The 13,801-nt window shown below is 48.2% G+C and overlaps 1 protein-coding gene across 1 annotated transcript in view; it reads right to left on the bottom strand.

Annotated features, from left to right (window-relative positions):
- Window positions 1–6,040, bottom strand: part of LOC141271661 (uncharacterized) — a 55,763-nt gene extending 49,723 nt beyond the window's left edge. Inside the window, exon 1 of the mRNA XM_073681700.1 lies at window positions 5,936–6,040. Within this exon, the coding sequence (XP_073537801.1) occupies window positions 5,936–6,040 (105 nt within the window). The remainder of the gene's footprint in view (window positions 1–5,935) is intronic.
- Between the last annotated feature and the right edge of the window lie 7,761 nt (window positions 6,041–13,801).

Here is a 13,801-nt window from a genome sequence, read left to right as displayed (position 1 = left end):
CCATAAGTTTGTCCCCTTTTATGCCCATATCAGCCAGAGATGCAGATGTTTTATGTGCAGCATGAGATGGTGCATTATCATGCAGAAAAATGATCTTGCTGTGAAATACACGGTTCTTCTTCTTGAACCATGGCAGGAAGTGGTGTTTGAGAAAATCCACATACATTATGGAGTTCATCTTTAGCGCCTTCAGGGATCCTAAAGGGGCCGACAATCTCTCTCCCCATGATTCCAGCCCAAAACATTACTCCACCTCCTCCTTGTTGGCGCTGTAGCCGTGTTTGCGTGGGGTGTCCATCAACCAGCCATCCTCCACTCCATTCATCTGGACCATCGAGCGCTGCACGGCACTCATCCGTGAACAAAACAGTTTTGAAATCAGTCTTCATGTAATGTTTGGCCCACTGGAGCCGTTTCTGCTTGTGTGAAGTGGATAGAGGAGGTCGACAGGATGGCATATGCACAGCTGCAAACCTCTGAAGGACCCTGCATCTTGTTGCTCGGGGGACGTTGGAGGCACAAGCAGCTTCAAAAACTTGTCTGCTGCTATGACAAGGCTTTTTTGCCGCTGCTGTTTCAACCTGACGTAATTGCCTGTAGGAAAGAGTCCTCAATTTGCCCTTATCAGCATGCACACGTGTGTACTGTGAATCAGCTACATACTTCTTGATTGCCAAGACACTTCATCCTGATCATCGCACAATGTTGATTGTAGTCATGCCTTGACCTAAACACTCCACAATTTGTTGCTTCTCAGCAGCCGACACATCCTTTTTCTTTCCCATTTTGGCAGAAAATGTAGGCTGCTTAATAATGTGAGAGAGCCTTCTTAAGTAGTCTTGCCTTTCATTGGACACACCTGCCAAACTAATTAGCACAGGTGTCTGCAATTGCTTACAGTGATATAAAGAGCCCTGACACACATCACCATCAATGAGTTTAACTGACAAACAAACAAATTCTTCCCTTATCACTCCTAAACACTTTTTGCATAATAATTTGGAACGCGGTGTACATGTGCTTTTCCACAAAACACCAGTGGTTCACGTAGTGAATCTTACAGTTCTAACTTGCCAACCGTGGTCTGTATGGAATTGTTCAATAAAGGGCCCAAAATTAAGATAACATAGATGGGAGAGGTCTCTATGAATAGGAATTCCTAAGTATTTGATACCCTGTGAGGGCCAGGCAAAGGGAAAGTTGGACTGGATGGAATCCTATATGGATTTAGGGAGGGAGACATCGAGGGCCTCAGACTTCGCTGCATTGATTTTAAAATTTTACCATGTAACAAAGTGATCTATTTCAGCCATAACAGCAGGGATGGATATATGTGATTGAGTGATATATACTAGGATATCATCAGCAAATAGAGAGCACTTGTACTTGGTGCCTCCCACCTCAATCCACCTAATATTGGGGTTATGGCGAATTGATGAGAGCAGGTGCTCCGTCACTAGGATGTATAAGAGAGGGGACAGAGGACATCCCTGCCTTGTCCCATTGGTGATTGTGAAAGGTGATGAAAATGTTCTGACGCACCCCCTGGGCCTTGGGACACCCGGAGCCGGACCCTTTTTGGTGGATGCTGGTGGTTGTATTCTTCGTGGCGGCGATCCGGTTCCGTGGCTCAGGGCGGTCAAACCAGTGGCGGAACTATTTATGTGGTTTTGATGTTTAAATGTCCGACTACGCCACCCGTGGATTGCGGTCAGAGTGAACCGCCGCTACAGGGCAGACCGCTAAGGCTGGTGTTGTGGGTGCAGCAGAGCGTAGCATAACTCCCCACGGGAGGAGTATAGCCTCAGGGCAGTGTATGCGGAGGATGGGGGTGATGGTGCAGGGCAGCAGCAGTAACGACACGGAGTCAGTGATGCAGTTCAGGGCCTTTACTCACAGTTCTTATTATCCAGACCACGTCTGCAGGTAACGGCTGCCCACGTCGTACTGTGCTCACCAGGTGAGGGGCTCAGACAACTCCCAGATAACTTTGGAGCGCTTCACAGGACCCCCTTTGTGTGTCCTTTGTCTGGCCTTTCTTACCACCACTTCTGTCCGGCTGCCTCGGGCCTCCTCTTGGTAAACTTGGCGCCAGTTTCCCTGACCCTATGTGGTGCCTTCCTAGCGGGTGGAGCAAGGGGCTGCGCCACATAAAATGTCAGAGCCTCCGGTTTCTAGCTGAGGGTCGTTTCCTGCCTCCACTAGTTCGGGGACCGGTCTCCCCCTTTGGCCTGACCCCTCCACGCAGGTGGATTCGGGCGTGCGGTGGCGACTCGCCCGTCCGCACCCCTGGGATCCCTTCATTCCTCGTTCCTGGAGCCTTCTGCGCTCCTCTTCCTTCCTTCTCCCTCTTGCAGGCCTGGGCCTCTGTTACTAGGCCCGCCTCCGGAGCAGAGCTCATGCAGAGCCCCTGCTCCCTGCCACTTCTGCTCAGACTTCTCTGCACTGAACTAAGATGGTGCCCACCTTTTATATTCCCTTCTCAATGCACCCATCAACTGCTTCCTCCCTGCTCCTGCACTGCAGGGTTCCCCTTCCTCAGTGTTCCCTCCCCCCACTCCAGCCAGGGACAGGGACTGTCGTGCCCATCTCAGGGGCATATTGGTCGCCCTGCCCCACGGCAATGTGGTGTAATGCATGCAGGTGTCGGGTCCTGATCCACACTCCATCCTTATCTGAGAGTGAGATATCACACCTCTGGGTGAGGTGCAATACGTCTGTAGCAACCGAGCCCTCGGTGCTACAGTTCCATTTATCTTCAGCCTAGGTGACGTATTGTGATACAGGGCCGTGATTTTGGCTATAAAAGGGTCCCCTAGACCCCTACCCCAAGCTTTTTAAGAGAATCATATATGGCGTGCCAGGAGACTCTATGGAATGCTTTCTCAGCATCCAACGAGAGTATCTACTTACAAATTTTTAACTGCATCTAGCCCAGGAAATACTTTGTGCCTAGTAGCAGTGTCTGCTAGTCAGCGGATTATCCTGGCTGTTAAGCAAGCTACACCACCTGTAGTTTGGACACTTAATTTTTTCAAAGGAAATGCTTCGGGACCACGGGATACTTAGTGAAGAGCATCAGGAGGCACCCCAAGGCATAGGGGCTGGGACCGGCACTAGGATGCCTTGCGGTGGACAGCCGAGCTCGATCCTTATAAAAGCTTTTTAACTGCAGCAGCTTTAGTGGACGCTACTGGAGCTGGAATTACGCGGCTGCTGGCATGAGACTTGCCCTCCAATAGATCCTTGTAAATGGATTTAAAGTGTATTCATTTAAATTAGAGGGACAATTTAAATTAAAAAGCTTAGAGCTGCCTCCACCACAGGGTGGCTCTCTCGACCCACCAGCGGACAGGCACCAGTATTGGGAGAGGGGGGCTGGCCGTCAGGGTTCACCGCGGCTCTGGCACAAACCCGGCGACACGGAGGTGGCACGGGCAGGAGCGGACTGGCCGTCTCGGCTTCTCACTTTTTGGATTTTAGAAGGGCATGACATGCCTATATCTGTGTCTCCCCCTCCTTTTACTCCTCCACCTCTTTTCTTTTCGCATGACTATATGTACTTGTCACTTTTCCATGTGTTAGTTGTGTCTTCTGAGCAGTTTGTCAGCTTTTGGACACCTTTGAAGGTGTTTTCTATGTGTTTTTGTTTGCCTGCCATTGGTTTTAACGGTGTTCGAAGGTGTTCGACGAACAGTTCGACGAACAGTTCGGCGAACACACGGGTGTTCGACGAACCGAACCGAACTCGAACACTACGGGGGTGGCTCAACACTAATGGTAAGGCGTGGTACGAATTTTCATGCATCCATACAAGCTACAGAACTCTTGAAATGTTTCCGCTTCAAAGGCAGGACCCTGATCTGTCAATACCTGTTCTGGATATCCATGTGGCCTGCAGAAATAAGCTTGAAAGGTTCTTGCTGCTGTCTGAGCTGTCAAGTCCTTCACAGGAGCTACCACTAGGAATCTGGAATAGTGGTCCACCATGGTAAGAGCATAAGTATAGCCTGATCTATTGGGTGTGAGTTTGACATGATCCAAGGCTACTAGTTCCAATGGCTGTTTGGTTATGATAGGCTGGAGTGGTGCTTTCTGGTTGATACGATCTCCTCTTCTTAATGAGCATGGGCCACAATTTTTACACCATTTTTCTATGGAAGATCTCATGCAAATCCAATAAAACCTCTCACGTAACAGTATTTTCAGTTTTCTCCATCCAAAGTGTCCTGCTCCATTATGGTACGCTTCCAATACCATTTGGACGTCTCTCTTTGGAACCACAACTTGCCATACCATTTCATGTGTCCTTGGATTGATATACCGTCTGCACAATTGGTTTTACAGATAAATAACCTGCTTCTTTCTTTCCACCGGTATTGGGCCTCAGGGGGAGCATTCTTCTCAAGTTTGGAATCCGGATGGGTTACCAGCCTCTACACTAGACTCACTGCTGGATCACTATCTTGGGTCTCTTTTCATCCATAATGAGGCAGCGGGTTTAGTGCAACATCCTGACGGTTCTGGTAGATATGGGTTTCTGTCATTTTCCATTTTCTACTTTTATGGAAAGCTGGAAGTTCTATTTCCTCCAAGTCATCTGCTTTTTCTTCAAGCCCTTGCAAATGTACTTGAGGGTTTCTGGAGAGGGCATCAGCATTTACATTTCCACACCCTGCTCGGTACTTGATGGTAAAGTCATAATCTGATAGCCGGGCCATCCAGCGCTGCTCCAGCGCACCAAGTGTGTTAGCGGATTGTTGTCCGTAAAAATGGTAAATTTTGAAGCTGCTAAGTAATGATTGAACCTCTCCGTGACTGCCCAGACCAAGGCCAGAAACTCCAACTTAAAAGAGCTGTAGTTTTCCGGGTTTTTCTCGGTAGGTCGAAGTCTTCTACTGGCATAGGCAATCACTCTTTCCTTGCCTTCTTGTATTTGGGACAGTACTGCTCCCAGGCCTACATTACTTGTATCCGTGTAGAGGACAAATGGTAGGCTATAATCTGGGTACGCCATGATTTCCTCACCGCTCAGGGCCTGTTTCATTTGTTGGAAGGAGTCTTCTTGTTTCTTTCCCCTTTCCAACGGCGGCTCTGAAGACCTTCTCTTCTTAGCTTGGCCTACTAGAAGATCTTGTAGGGGCGCTGCCATCTTCGTGTAGCCCTTAATAAATCTTCTGTAATACCCAACCAAACCTAAGAACTGACGTACCTCTCTGACGGTGGTCGGCCTCTGCCAGTCCGGGATAGCGGTCACTTTTCCCGGATCTGGTGGTATGATATCTGCACTGACCACATGCCCTAGGTATTGGACTTTTGGCTTCAGCAGGTAACATTTAGATGGTTTGAGTTTCATTCCTTACTTTGTTAGAGCTGTAAATACATCTACCAGGTGTTCCAGATGTTCTTCATAGGTTTCGGAATACACAATGACATCATCCAGGTATAAAAGTACCGTCTCAAAATTCTGGTGTCCCAGGCAGCACTCCATGAGTCTCTGAAACGTCCCCGGTGCATTGCATAACCCAAATGGCATGCTATTGAATTCGCATAGGCCCATTGGTGTTGTGAATGCTGTTTTCTCCCGGTCTTCTTCAGCAACGGAGACCTGCCAATACCCACAAGTGAGATCTAATGTGGAGAAATGCTTAGCAGTCTTTAATGCAGCAAGAGACTCCTCTATCCGGGGTAACGGGTAAGCATCTTTGTGAGTGATCTTATTGACCTCCCTGTAATCCACACACATCCTCATAGTGCCATCCTTTTTCCTGACTAAGACTAAGGGGGCAGCCCAGGGACTACAGCTATAACTTATAACCCCGGCCTCCTTCATGTCCTACAGCATCTCCTTAGCACACTGGTAGTGGTTTGGTGGGATGGGTCTATGTCTCACTTTAATCGGGGGATGATCTCCTGTGGGTATGTGATGACGTACCCTTTTTATCCTCCCAAAATCTAATGGATGCTTACTGAATACCTGGCTAAACTCTTGTACCACCCTGTAAACTCCTTGCTTCTCGTGGTAGGGAGTGGCATCCATCCCTATGTGCAACTGCTGACACCACTCCTCCAGCTGTCCCTTGGGGTTGTTGTCCTCCTCCTGACTTGACGGGGGCAAATGCTCTAGTGTCTGTATGTTGTTATTACTGACAGTGTACAGCTTTGCTACAGTAGCATACCGGGGTAGTTTCACTTCTTCCTCCCCGCAATTCAACACATGGATTGGTACTCTTCCCCTGCGTACATCCACCACCCCTCCAGCTGTCAGCAGTGTAGGTCTATGCTCTGAATATATTGGTTCTACAACTGCCTGATATTCCTTTCTTCTGATACTCATAGCTGCTCGACACCATATCATCATTTCACTGTTTGGTGGCAATACAATGGGAAATGGGTCTGTTACCCGCGCACTGCCATTCTCCCCTCAGACAGATTTACCTTTTGCTTGTGAATTAAGGCACGGATTTCTCTTTGAAGGACTCTCCTCCGCCCAATGCCAGCAGTCTCTGTAATCTGTTGCAGTAAAAACAGCACTTCTTCAAGGCAGTTTTCAATCACATTAGTACCAAGCACCATGTAAGGATATTTGTAATTGGGGTCATCTTCTACCACACATAACCCTTGGTCCCTCAACTCCACCCTCCCCAGCTTTATTGTCACTTCTCTAAACCCCACCTGATTCAGTGGTTGACCATTAGCTGCTAAAATGACAAGACTAGAGTCTGGGGGGCTAAGATCAGCATCAGACCAAAATTGCTTTTAAAGGATATGTGGGATGGTGGTGACTTGTAATCCAGTGTCCAATAGGTCCAATGTGGGGATTCCTTCTAGCGTAATTTTGAGGTACGGACGGCCTCCCATATACCGACTATGGAAGTCATATGGGCCCTGCCATTTTATTCCTGGGGAATGGCCCCGGGACCCAGGAATCTCGGATTTAAACAACATCCTCTTGCAAAGTGGCCCGGTTTTTTGCAACGAAGGCAAACAGGTTGTCCTGCAGAATCCGTGTGGTCGGTGGCTCTGTGTCGGAATGGTGCATTGGTCCCCTGAACGGGTGACTTGTTTATCCCCTCCGCGGGCAACATGGCTCTGCATCGGAATGGTGCGTTGGTGCCCTACACGGGCGACATGAGCTTTCTCCTCATCCACGGAACATCCTCAGGGAATTCAGCTAACTGGATTTTGCTTGGTGGTTGTGCCTCCGGTCTGGCTTGCAAGAGTTTTAACACATAGTCCATGCTTTTGGCTAGTTGTAACACATGATTATGTAGATCATCAGCAGATTCGGGTGCGACAGCTTGTCCTACCGCTTCTACAGAGTTTTTAGGGGTATGCTCTAAGTTCATGTGAGAGGTATTAACCTGCCAGGATGGAATTTCAGGTTTTGCAGGAAATGGGTCTCGTAGTACAGTTATAGCATGGTCCTTTAAGGTATTAAAATCCACATCTGGATGATCTAGTACCCACCTGCTGACGGTGAAAGTCTGATCTCAACCCATTCATAAACTGTTCTGCAAGCAATTTATCTTCATCTTGCACATTTTCTGGATCTACCTGTTTTATGGACCGGAGTGCCGCTTGTAAACGTAGGGCAAAGTCTCTCATGGTATCTTGCGGTCTCTGCTTGCATTGGTAGAATAGCATCCTTAGTTCAGACTGTGTGCGTTTTTCAAAAGCAGCTTTGAGCTCATCAAACACATTTTCTATAGAGTCTCCATCAGCATCGCTCCAAGTCTCAGCTTCTAGCTCCGCTGCACCTATTAATTGACCCTACACAACAGAAGCTCGCTGCTTTCCTGTCATCGCATACATGTCCAGCACCGTACACATTTTACGTTTGAAAATTGCTAAGGTACCGGATTTACCTTCATACGTCGGTAACCACTTGGCCCCCAGTACATATGGCAAGGCAATTGGCATTATCGGGGCCATCGCTTCAGATGCTGTGGCTCCCTCACGAGCTGAGGAACCGGCTGCTGCTGTGCCTTTGGCATCCCCTCCCTCAAGGTCTCAGATATTGTTTGCTTCACTCATTACGGTGCCCCCCTAGTTAACAGTTGCCAGCCGCTACAATCGACTCCTTCAGTAACCAGTGACTCTAAAAACGGCGGGCCTATCCTCACTCTCCTTTAGCCACGCCCCTGCGACTCTCTCCCCGCTCTGTAACGCAGTTTAATTTCTATATGGTGCAGTAATGACGTCCCTTTTTACAGTACAGAAACATTCAATAAAGTCCAATTTAAGCACCCAGTACCCAGTTCTACCGGGCCCGGTATCCTGTTTGTGACGCCAATCTGATTCGGTCGACAGGGTAGGGGTATTCGGATACCGTGATGGATGGGCTACTTTGGTGGGGATCAAGGTTGGTCGGTTCCCGGTTCCGTGCCCTGGACCCTCAGTGAAGTGATGGGGGTTAGGATGATGGGAGTACTGTGTCGTGTTACCTTCTGTGTAACTGGTAATATCGGTTACCAGCGCTGTGAATGGGGTCGCTGAGGTGATCGGCATACAGCTTGTCCGAACACTATAGGCAATAATCACAAAGTAGGCACACACACACACATTAACTCTTTGATTCAGTACCTTTTTTTTTCTTTACTGATGTCCGGTAACAAGTACAGTTCAGGAGGGTAACCAGGTTTTTGGTGCAGGTAGAGTTATTCACCTTGGGGATTTGTGAGGCCTCCTCTAACACTGTGTGCATTGTTTGGGGTCAGTCCTGCCTTAAGCTGAACCTGCCACCTTGACTTTCTTTGGGGTCCTTCTCCACAACTGACAATGAGGACCTTTCCTTGGGGCTACCAATTCTCTTTTTGAGCCCCTGGTCCTATAGTTGTTCAAGTTTGGCAACTCTTTCCCCTTCTTCTTCAGGGGGAATAGATCCTCCTGATCTGTCCAGGTTTTCTATGCTATTCTTAAATTAATAGCAAACTCGGACTCCGGTGTCCGGGTGAGCTAAAGGGATAATCGTTTTATCTCTTCCTTTCTCCTTCTAGCCTCCGTCCCTCTCTCTAGGGCGCTTTCACAACTCAGTCCGGTTTCCTAGTTCAGGGCTTAACTGGTCCCCGGCCAACAGCTCTTTTTTTCATCCTTCCTTCACCCCTGTTTCCAGATTAACTGTCGCTTTGCTGTCTCCCTGGAAACTGACTCCTCCCCTCAGACCTGGGTTGGAAGGTGTTGTGTGTGCCCAAGCGTACATCTCCCCCTGCAGCTATGGATCCTGTGGTAATCCCCCGCAGGGGTGCCACAGATGTCCTTGCCAGTTACTCCCTGTTGGTGAAACCACTTTAGAGTTCAAGATCAGGTTAAAAAATCACAGGTGGATAATTTGCACCAAATGCCTATTTTTTCTTGCCTCTAAACACTTTTATGAGATGGGGCATAATGAAAGACAGGCTTGGTACAGATTAATAGACAATGTATCAACACTTAAATGAGGGATGACATGGTAGTCCTCTTGTAAAATAAACAACTAGAATAGATCTTACTTCTGAATATTGTTAGAGCATACAAATGTAGCAATGGTTAAAGGGAACCTGTCATGTAAAATAACGCTTTTAACCACAGATGTGGAATCAATCTGCAGATTAATAGGGTTCTAACACTGTGCTGCACCTGCACTGAGAGCCCCGGTGCCAGGAGGAATTATCCCCCCATGCAGCGTTCGGTGTTCAGTCACCAATCTGTGTATAGAAAGTGGCAACTGTAACCGCTAGTGATGAGCGAGCATGCTTGCTACTGCCCGGTACTCGCGCGAGCATCTCACTGCTCGAGATTCTCGGAACTCGCCGAGTATTTCCTGGGTTGCTCGGCGGGAGCTCGGGTCCCCTCCCTGCTTGTTTGGCGCTCTTTAGAGAGTCAATGAACATGCAGGGACTGTCTGCCACACACTGTAATGCCGCAGTCATGTTGGTTGTGGAATTACAGTGACTAGCTGGCTGCACAGCATCATCAGGTCTATATCAGACCTGACGAGGCCATGCTCGTCACAGTTTACTCCGAAATCAGGCAGTGTAGGTAGAGGTGCTGCTGAGCACTCATATCCATCTCAACTAACAGTCCTTCTGAGGAGTAATCCAGTTGCATAGATATCAGTGCTAGGCAGGCAGGCAGTGTATGTGGCAGACAGCAGTGCATATAGCAAGAGGGTCCATTCCATTTCTGTCTGCTGCTGGAATTTTTACAGATATTTGTAGAAATAGCCCCAGTTATCAGGGGCCAGGAATAATTTTTGGGGGATTTTAATCCTGATTATTTTCTTAAGAAGCAATCCGGAGAACACCGTTTTTCTGCTCCATTTGCTTGTTAGCACTGCAGAATACAGCCAGATCCTTTCCATATTACAGCACTAAAAATCCATCCATTTAAAACTGTGGTGTCCATCACATGGATCACATATAAGTGTGCTCAAAATTCTGCCATTTCTGGCCTCCATTTAAATTTTGATGCAGTGTGTTAGCGAAGTTATTGACACCAGTTCACTGTTAAAAATAGTTACCCGCAGGCCAGCTATTTAAAACTGTGGTTTGTCCATCACACGGATCAGATATAAATGCGCTCAAAATTCTGCCATTTCTGGCCTCCATTTAAATTTTGTTGCAATGTATTAACGAAGTTATTGACACCAGTTCGCTGTTAAAAATAGTTACCTACAGGCCAGCTAATTAAAACTGTGGTTTGTGCATCGTTACGGATCACATATAAGTGCGCTCAAAATTCTGCCATTTCTGGCCTCCATTTAAATTTTGTTGCAATGTATTAACGAAGTTATTGACACCAGTTCGCTGTTAAAAATAGTTACCTACAGGCCAGCTAATTAAAACTGTGGTTTGTGCATCATTACGGATCACATATAAGTGCGCTCAAAATTCTGCCATTTCTGGCCTCCATTGAAATTTTGTTGCAGTGTGTTAGCGAAGTTATTGACACCAGTTCGCTGTTAAAAATAGTTACCTACAGGCCAGCTATAAAACTGTGATTTTCCGTCACACGTATCACATATCACTGCGGTTCAAATCCATCCATTTGTAGTGAAAGTGGAAAATATTGTCCTAGATTTAAAATGGGCAAGGCGCTTGGCAAGGGACGGGAAAGTGGATGTGATTTTGATGATGGTGCATGCAGAGGATGAGGCTGAGGCCTTGGGCTAGCTGAAATTGTGCCACAACAAACACCCACATCTTCTCTCTCGACCTTCCTGTCCCAATTAATAGGGGACCGCAGAACACCACTATTGAACACAGAGCAGTGTGAAAAGGTTATTGGTTGGATAGCAGATAATGTTTCGAGTCACTTAGCCACCACCAACACCACACTGTCTTCCACACGGTCAAGTCTCAGTAGTCGTCAGTCTGGACTGCATATTCCTCAACCTGATCCTTCTTCCTCCCACCATGCCGAGTGACCAGAGACAACTGATCCAGCACTTGGACACTCCTAAGAGCTGTTCACTTTTCCATTTATAGTTTCGGGCCTCTCTCCCGGTCCACTTGAAGTGGGGCAAGAGGAGATCGCATGTAGCGATGCCCAAATATTTGAGCAGCCACGGTCACACGGAGGCAACGGTGGAAAATGTCACAAGAGGTGGATGATGATGAGACACAATTGCCAGAAAGTCAGGAGGAGGACCAGGGTGCGGAAGTGGAAAACAAAGTGGTGGATGATATAGTAACTGACCCAACCTGGCACGGGGACATACAGAGCAGGGACAGCAGCACACAGGGGGAGGGAGGCGTAGCACCACAACAGGCAGGAAGAAGCAGTGTGGTGGCCGCAGACAGAAAGTAGGAAACCATTCACGTAAAACCTACACAAAGGAAGTTGCCAGTACAACTGTTAGGTCTTCCTGAGTCTGGTTATTTTTTAAAGACTCTGTCGATAACTCCAAAAAGACCATTTGTACTCCCTGCCAGGCTAGCATCAGCAGAGGTAGCCAAACTTCCAGCCTGGCCACCACCAGCATGATAAGGCACATGGCAGAAAAGCACCCGACTAGGTGGGCCAAACGCCAGGGGTCCACAAACAGGGTCTGTGGGTGGCACCACTGCTTCTTCTGCTGTTGTGCATGCAAGCCAATACCCTGTCCATGGCACATGCAAAGATGCCTCCTGCCCTACACCTGATGTTGCACACTCTCAACAAGCATCATCAGCAAGCACATCCACATCCTTGTCCCGGTGCAGCGTTCAGTTGTCCCTACCCTAGTCCTTGGAACACAAGTGCAAATATGCAGCCAATGCCCCACAGGCCACACTACTAAATTCACACATTTCATGACTACTTGCGCTCGAAATGTTGCCTTTTAGGCGCGTGGAGATAGAAGCTTTCCGCAACCTGACGGCGGCCATTCCTCGCTATTCTGTCCCCAGCCGCCACTATTTCTCCCGGTGTGCCGTCCCCACATTACACAAGCACAAGTCCCATAATATTAGCCGTACCCTCAACAATGCAGTTACTGAGAAAAGTCCACCTAACCACGGACACGTGGGCAAGTGCTTGTGGGCAGGGACAGTACATCTCACTGACTGCACACAGGGTTAACACAGTGGAAGCCAGGACCCAGTCGGACGTTGGGACGGAACACGTCCTCCTGACGCCAAGGATTGGGGGCCCTGGGTCAATCAGGGTTGCCCCCACAGTCTACAGCTCCTGCATCTCATCCTCCTGTTCCTCTTCAGCCTCCATCTCCAAAATGACCACATCAGTCACAAGCTGGAAGGATTGCAGCACTGCCTCAGCCAAGCGGCAACAGGCTCTGCTGAAGCTAATATGCTTAGGTGACAAACCGCACAATGCTAAAGAGTTGTGGACAGGTCTGAAAGAGCAGGCAGATCTGTGACTGACACTGCTGAACCTACAGCCAGGCAGGATCATGTGTGACAATAGCCAGAACCTGGTGGCGACTCTGAAGCGAGGCGAGCTCACACACGTACCATGCATGGCCCTTGTGCTTAACCTTGTGGTTCAGCGGTTTCTTAAAATGTATCAGGAGCTGCTGGATCTGCTTGTCAAAGTATGCCGCCTGTGTGTCCATTTTAGAAAGTCAGCTACAGCTTCCGACACCTTTGCCATGTTTCATCAGCATTTTCAGCTTACGGCTCATCAAATGGTGTGTGATGTCCTCACGCATTAGAACTCTACATTGCAGATGTTGGGAAGGATTTGTGAGCAGAAGAGGGTAGTTGTTGACTACCAGCATCCAGAAAGCCATCGGTATTGAGTTTAAACTCTACACATAAGACCTCAGGAGTGGACATGGATGTCAGACACATGTACCATCCTGCAAAATTTTGATGACTCCACTAAAATGGTGAGCGGCGATGACGCCATTATTAGCATGGACATCCTGCTTCTCTGTCTTCTGAAACGCTCTCTGCACACAATCAAAGAGGATGCATTGCAGGCAGAGCACGATAAAATGGAGCAAGGAACCATACAGAGTGATTACACACAGCCCAGCCTCATCTCATCCCAACGTGGATTGGGTGACAATGAGGAAGAGGAGTAGGAGGAGGAGGAAGAACTGAAGCTAGTTTCATGCGCCATAGATGGTACTACCTGCACAACTGTGATACCATCTGTTCAGCGTGGATGGCCTGAGGACAGGGAGGAGGAGGAGGAGGAGAGCATGGTCAGTGGTCCTCTTGGTGAGGACACCGAAATCTTGCCTGTTAGCAGTCTGGCACTCATGGCTGAGTTTATGTTACGCTGTCTTTCCCGTGACCCTCGCGTTCTCAAAATTTTGGGTGACAGTCATTACTGGTTGGTGACACTTCTAGACCCACTCTACAAGGAGAAC

The sequence above is a fragment of the Phyllobates terribilis genome, unplaced genomic scaffold (assembly GCF_046119375.1).
Source record: "Phyllobates terribilis strain yellow unplaced genomic scaffold, ASM4611937v1 Scaffold_5__5_contigs__length_657084704, whole genome shotgun sequence".
In the NCBI taxonomy this organism is placed as follows: Eukaryota; Metazoa; Chordata; class Amphibia; order Anura; family Dendrobatidae; genus Phyllobates; species Phyllobates terribilis.
Note: the sequence above shows the minus strand (reverse complement) of the source record. Positions and strands in the feature narration are given on the sequence as shown.